The 6,866-nt window shown below is 38.0% G+C and overlaps 1 protein-coding gene across 6 annotated transcripts in view; it reads left to right on the top strand.

Annotated features, from left to right (window-relative positions):
* The window catches only part of LOC135200360 (uncharacterized), a 199,070-nt gene extending 193,594 nt beyond the window's left edge, over positions 1–5,476 (top strand). For all 6 annotated transcript variants that reach the window (XM_064228965.1, XM_064228964.1, XM_064228968.1 and 3 more), the window contains 2 exons: positions 3,171–3,272; positions 4,299–5,476. In XM_064228965.1, the coding sequence (XP_064085035.1) occupies positions 3,171–3,272; positions 4,299–4,457 (261 nt within the window). In that variant the 3' untranslated portion in view covers positions 4,458–5,476. The remainder of the gene's footprint in view (positions 1–3,170; positions 3,273–4,298) is intronic.
* Positions 5,477–6,866: the final 1,390 nt, after the last annotated feature.

The following is a 6,866-nucleotide window of genomic DNA, read 5'->3' as shown; positions in this document are numbered from 1 at the left end:
GCTAGACGGCTGCAAATTGGTAAGTTGATCATTAACCCTTCAATCATCAAACGTACCAAATTGCAGCCCTCTAGCCTCAGTAGTTTTTATCATATTTAAGGTTAGAGTTAGCCATGATCATGCTTCTGGTAACGATATTGGCCAGGCCACCACCGGGTCGTGGTTAAAGTTTCACGAGCCGAGACCAACGGAAGATAGATCTATGGTCGGTGCACTGAAGAAACTTCTGTGCATTTTCCCTTGCTCGGGGAGTAAGCCTACCGACTACTTTTTTGTTGTTGTTGTTCTTGTCCTTGTTGGGGGGATAGGAAAGGTCTATGGGCGAGCTTAAAAAGGTCTGAAAAAGGTGTTTCGCGTTGAGTTAAAGATATATGATTTTCAGGATAGGATATTTATGATTCATTTATTAGGGTGAAAACGTTAAAAAATAAACAATGTACATGTTAAATAGCGCAGGAAAATTATTTCTAATAGAATATAGCATATTCATTTTAATTTTCATTGGTGAAACAAGGCTCTATTTGACCGTAGGTTTTATGACGCTTTCATTAACTTTAAACGTCAGGAATATAATGTTTATGACTTACGCGTAAGGGGAAAATCTTGCTCGCGTCCCAAGTAAGCTGGATGTTGGATCATGCCGTGTTTACTAGCTGGATTTTAATTTTGCTCTTGTGAAACGAGAAATGACTAGGAATGTGTGAGGGGGAAGTTTAATTAAAAATCTCTTCAACTGTATCGAATTACGTTTTCCGTAGGAATTAACTCCCTTTATGAAAGAAGTAATTAGAGCCTGAAGTACTGAACAACTTTTGTTCTCTTAATTTTGTTCTGGCGATAGACAGTCTCCAATTAATCAGTCGTTTTCCTTATGAGGCAGGCTTTCAATTACTTCTGACGGTAGAAGGAACTTCCGTTATTATTATTTATTTATTTATTTTTTGGTCTATCACAGTCCTTCAATTCGACTGGGTGGTACTTATAATGTTGGGGGGAGGGGAATTGGTTGGGTTCCGGGTTGCATCCTGCCTCCTTAGGAGTCCTTCACTTTTCTCACTATGTGCACTGTTTTTAGGAGCACACTCTTTTGCACGCGTCCTGGAGCTACTTCAGCTTCTAGTTTTTCCAGGTTCCTTTTCAGAGATCCTGGGACCGTGCCTAGTGTTCCTATGATTATGGGTACAATTTCCACTGGCATATCCCATATCCTTCTTATGTCTATTTTCAGGTCTTGATACTTCTTCAATTTTTCCCTTTCTTTCTCTTCAACTCTGGTGTCTCATGGTATTGCGACATCAATGAGCGATACTTTCTTCTTGATTTTGACAATCAACGTCACGTCTGGTCTATTTGCACGTATCAACCTGTCTGTTTTGATACCATAGTCCCCCGAGAGGATCTTTGCGTGATCGTTTTCTATCACTCCTTCAGGTTGGTGCTCGTACCACTTACTACTGCAAGGTAGCTGGTGTTTCTTGCACAGGCTCCAGTGGAGGGCTTTTGCCACTAGAGGCTAGCGCCGTCAGTGCATCTTATGCGGTGTATTGTTTGTTTGTATGGTGTTTTTACGTTGCATGGAACCAGTGGTTATTCAGCAACGGGACCAACGGCTTTACGTGACTTCCGAACCACGTCGAGAGTGAACTTCTATCACCAGAAATACACATCTCTCACTCCTCAATGGAATGGCCGAGGTGAGAAGCAAACACCAAACCAACCGCGCCACTGAGGCGCTCCTCATGCGGTGTACTGTAGGCCCCCTTAGGCCCCTAGCTGCAACCCCTTTCGCTCCCTTTTCCTGAACCTCCGTTCATATTCTCTTTCTTCCCTCTTACTTTCCTTAAACCCTCTCCTAACAATTATTTCGTAGCGCAGCTGTTTTGGGGTTTTCATCCCGCCACACCTTACAAATCTTCAAACTGTTAGTTTCCATTTCAGCGCTGAATGACCTCGTGGGTCCCAGCGCTTGGTCTTTTGGCCAAAATTCAATGTTCCAATCCATTACGTTCTGTTACGCGGGGAGGCAAGTGCTCTTGGATTTGTCTATGCAAAATATGTCTGGCAAGTTACGTGACGTTCGTGTCTTGGATTCGTTTTATTAATTTTAAAAAATGCATGGTTAATCTCCGTTCTGCAGCGCGTTCACTGCGTGTCATGAGAGAGAGAGAGAGAGAGAGAGAGAGAGGAGAGAGAGAGAGAGAGAGAGAGAAGATAATTTTGAACAATACAAAACTGCTGTTCCTGTAATAATATAAATATCGATTTTGAATTTCTGTCTGGAGATAAAATCCTAGACTTATCTAGATAGCCACGACAATTGTGACCATATTTTGCGAGAGAGAGAGAGAGAGAGAGAGAGAGAGAGAGACGATAATTTTGAACAAAACTGCTGTTCCTGTAATAATATAAATGTTTTTTAACTTCTGTCTGCAGATGAAATTCTAGACTTATCTAGATAGCCACGACAATTGTGACCATATTTAGCATGAGAGAGAGAGAGAGAGAGAGAGAGAGAGAGAGAGAGAGAGTGGGGGGGGGGGGGGTTTGTTTATATGTAATCGTTAAAAACAAAGTGTTCAGTCCAGGAAGCGATGCTCGTAAAAGGAGGTAATGTCAGGAACTTGAAAGTAAACTCGTATTTCCAAACCCTCGTATTAGGTCCCTGATCGCATTACAAAAAGCTTTTAACTGCCCCTACAAGAGTTAAAAGAGTCCTAAATCATTCCCCTCCCCCAAATATTCGGAAAACATTCGATGATGCGCGTTGTTCATTACAGAAACAGCAATTTGAAAATCAGAACAGGAGCTCATTTTTGTACTCGGCCATTGACTCGCAACATCGAGTCACATTTCCTTAAGTTTTCCTTGTGTTGTTTTCTTAATTTTTCCTCATGTTGTTGGATATGATGAATTCCATTTGAATTGATATAATAGAAGTGATGACGCTAGGGGCAGGTTTAATGAAATGCACGAATCTCCAGACGAATTACGTAAGCCATTTTTCCAAGGTTGTGACAGTACGAGCACTTCTGCTCCAGATTTGAACTGCATGGGTGATGTGGGTGGGATGGCTGTGGGGGGCGGGGTGGGGGTGGGGGTGGGTGAGGGAAGGGAAGGAAAGGAGGCGAGCGTGAATGTCTGGAATAATTGAATAAACCATTTTCTTCCAGGTTGTGACATCCCAGCCCGCCTTCAAGATCACGCAGCCCATCAGGAGAAGAGGAGACGACAAGTGGCCCCCCAGGGGAGCTGGTGAACCCACACAAGAAGAGGTAAGCCAAGTTCTGTGTTTGGGACTAAGAAAATTACAGTGTCTCGAGTTAGACTAGAATAAGAACTTGCAGGTGTCGTCTCAGTCTGAACTGTCTTTAGCAAGAATCAGAAGCCTAGGATTGTCAAAGTATTATTATAATATTTTCTTTTCAATCACAGTCATGATATTTGACCGGGTGCTTTTTATAGTGTTGGGGGTGAGGGTCGGGTTCCAGGTTGCATCCTGCCTCCTTAAAAGAGCACCACCAGTTGTCTCAGTATGTGCACTGTTTCTAGGAGCACACACACTTCTGCATGAGTCCTGGAGCTACTTCGGCATCTAGTTTTTCCAGGGTCCTTTCCAGGGATCTTGAGATCGTGCCTAGTGTTCCTATGATTATGGGTATAATTTCTACTTGTATATCCCTTATACTTATTTCTATTTTCAGGTTCTTGATACTTATCAGTTATTATTATTATTATTATTAAAAAATCTTCATTGTAGCACGAGTCTTCAAATGGAGAAATAAATCCACAGTTTTGTAATTGTACATATATTTAAATTTAGTACTCCAAGGATCGCTTTCGGGCCCGAAAGCTTTCCTTGGAGTTTTAGAATTAAATATATGTACATTTACATAACTGTGGGTATATTTCTCCATTATTATTATTATGATTATTATTATTATTATTATTATTATTATTATTATTATTATTAAGAAGATGGACCCTGTTCATATGGAACAAGCCCACCAAAGGGGCCACTGACGTGAAATTCAAGCTTCCAAAGAATATTATGGTATTCATCAGGAAGTGAGAGCTGTCAGAGTAATGCTCTCTCTGATAAAAAAAATGAGATCTCACAGCTGTCAAGGTCATCCCGTCCTTAACTTGCGCATAATCTTGTACTTTAAAACAGAAGCAACTTCGAACTGGTATGCTGATGCGTCCTCGAGATTTTCTGGCGATATGAACATGATATCTCAGTTTGTATTTTACTCGCATGTTTAGATATTGTGTACAGCTTGGGTCTCTGCTCTTTACAGGTCCGTGAGTTCATCAAACCAAAGAAAAACAACAGAAACTACGAAGAGTTCTTCGCCCAGAACGCCCTGCCCAACAACTACGCCGGATACCGGCCCCCTCCCGGCACCCAGCACCATGGCCTCTTGGATGAAGAAGAAGACGGAGTCAGCAACATGTAGATGGCGCCACCACCACCTGCTGCTGCCGCTGCTGCGTGGTCCCTTCATCACCAGCGAAGATGCTGCAACAAGTGCTTTTTGTAACAGATGATTCTAACTACAGTCCACCGCGATCATGACGTAAAAAAAAAACTGTACCTACCGAGTTCCAAAAGGTTTATACCTTTACGTTTCAGACGACACTTTTCAATAGCCAACCTTCGAGAGTTATATACATAGGCCTATGCTTTCAGCAACTTTCACTTTGTACTTGGATCACGATCGTTATATTACACTGCGACGTTTTAGCGATTCAGAGGAGTTGTAGGTTATCAAAGTGGCCATTATTTTAGCCATGTTTATTTTTTTTTTTATTATTAATTCTGGCCGAAACTGTTGCGTTCATCTGGCAACTGCCGTCGGTTATATCTGCGGTATCCCCAGAAGTCGAAATTGCAGTTACAGTTGATGCGTCTTTTGTGCTTGCTTTACAGTCTGCCTTTGGTCCTGGGGTCTTCGAAGGAACGGATACTGTATACAGGAGTGATGATGGACCGTTGGACTACAGTCAGACGAGAATTAATGCGATAGAGAGAAGTAGACTTTGAATTTCCCGTTGTTGCTGTTTACCATTTGCGTCTGTCCAAGAGTTCTCAATATGGCGTCACGGCCGTGCGATTCAGCAGCTCGTGACATTATCATAAGTTGATTACCGTCATATATACAATCTTATTTATAGGTTATTATATTTTACCGTCTTCATTTCACTTTCCTCTTAGTCTGATGACAAGTCGAATACGGTTTGTTAAAGAAATTACGACTATATTACTATTAGCTACTATTACTCTTATTCACGATCGTAGTAGTTTAGAGATATATCTCACAATATTTTTATGCCAGAATTTATGATAGAAAGCAACTGAGGACTGGAAATATAGATAAATTCATATAAACGCCAGATGTTAATTCTTTGCTTTTTTTTATTCATAAAATGTATTTTAAAGCTAATTTAGAATTGAAGATTTTTTTTTTTTTTTTTGTTTTTTAAAGCAAAAAACTTTTTTTGCAGCTTTTGTTGAAGAGAACTTTTCTTTGTGCATAACGTCGAAATGTTGACATTTATGTAAGTAAACTTGACAATATTAATAATGATTATTCTATTGCAAGTGAGTTTATTTTATTTTTTCCTATCTGCCTTTCACCTATTTCGTAACGTCATTTGGTATTTATAGTAATTTAACTGTTTTGTATGTTATAAGCATTCTATACATAGACAGTTTTATGTATGTATATATATTATATATATGGCTATATGTATGGTATGTATGTATATATATATATATTATATATATATATATATATATATATATATATATATATAAAGGCAAAATCCATTGTTTCACTTTTTCTTTGTGGATTTTGCCTATATGTATATATATATATATATTATATATATATATATATATATATATATATGTGTGTGTGTGTGTGTGTGTTTGTATGAAAGTACTTTCATATATATATATATAATATTATATATATATATATATATATATTGTGACGAAGTGGCCTAGAGTATGGGTGGGTCTGGATACCATTAATACTTGGTGCACGAAATAGTCAAAGATCTGTGTCTGGACACCATTAATATTTGTTAACCCAAATTGCCAAGTATCTGGTTACTACACTTACCATTTGTACACGCTAGTAGAAGAGACCCTTTTATTCCTGGGTCTGGGACACCCTTTGTACTTAGGGCACAGTTTGTTCAAGTACCTGGTTATTACTTACCTCACTACAGCCAGACACCTGACCCTTCATCACAAATACTAAACGACTGAATACTCTAAAGGTAAGAGTGATCCCATTTTCTTAACTGAACAGTCAAGAAAACAATCAGTCTAAGTTCATTAAAATAGGTGTGAGGTAATCTTAATTAAAGGGCATCACTCCTGTAAATTCAAATCTAAGTATTTCCTGATTCTGTTTTATTGTGGGAAACATCACAATTATCACTCTATATTTCTACCTAAACAAAAATAAAATACAGTACTGGTGGTTAAAATGAAATACTCATATAAATTTTAAATACAAAATTTTATTTCTAAATTCAAAATTTATAAGTGAAATTCACAATCTCAGGGAAATTGTTATTATTTGAAAACAAAAGTCTAATTAATTATTAAGCAAAATTAAATCAAAGTTTATCAAGAAAATTAATTAAATTAAATTATAAAGCAATAATTAAATTTGAAATGATATTTCATTAAATAAAAATTAATTTGCAAGTGTTAGATTCAAACAATTTCAGAATAGAATATTATTCAAACTAATTAAACAAAATAAAGACAATGCAAAAACATAATGCATAATACGAAAACAATTAAAGCATTTACAGTACAAACATTAAGCATATAAAATTTGGATATG

The sequence above is a fragment of the Macrobrachium nipponense genome, chromosome 26 (assembly GCF_015104395.2).
Source record: "Macrobrachium nipponense isolate FS-2020 chromosome 26, ASM1510439v2, whole genome shotgun sequence".
Classification (NCBI taxonomy): domain Eukaryota; kingdom Metazoa; phylum Arthropoda; class Malacostraca; order Decapoda; family Palaemonidae; genus Macrobrachium; species Macrobrachium nipponense.
Note: the sequence above shows the minus strand (reverse complement) of the source record. Positions and strands in the feature narration are given on the sequence as shown.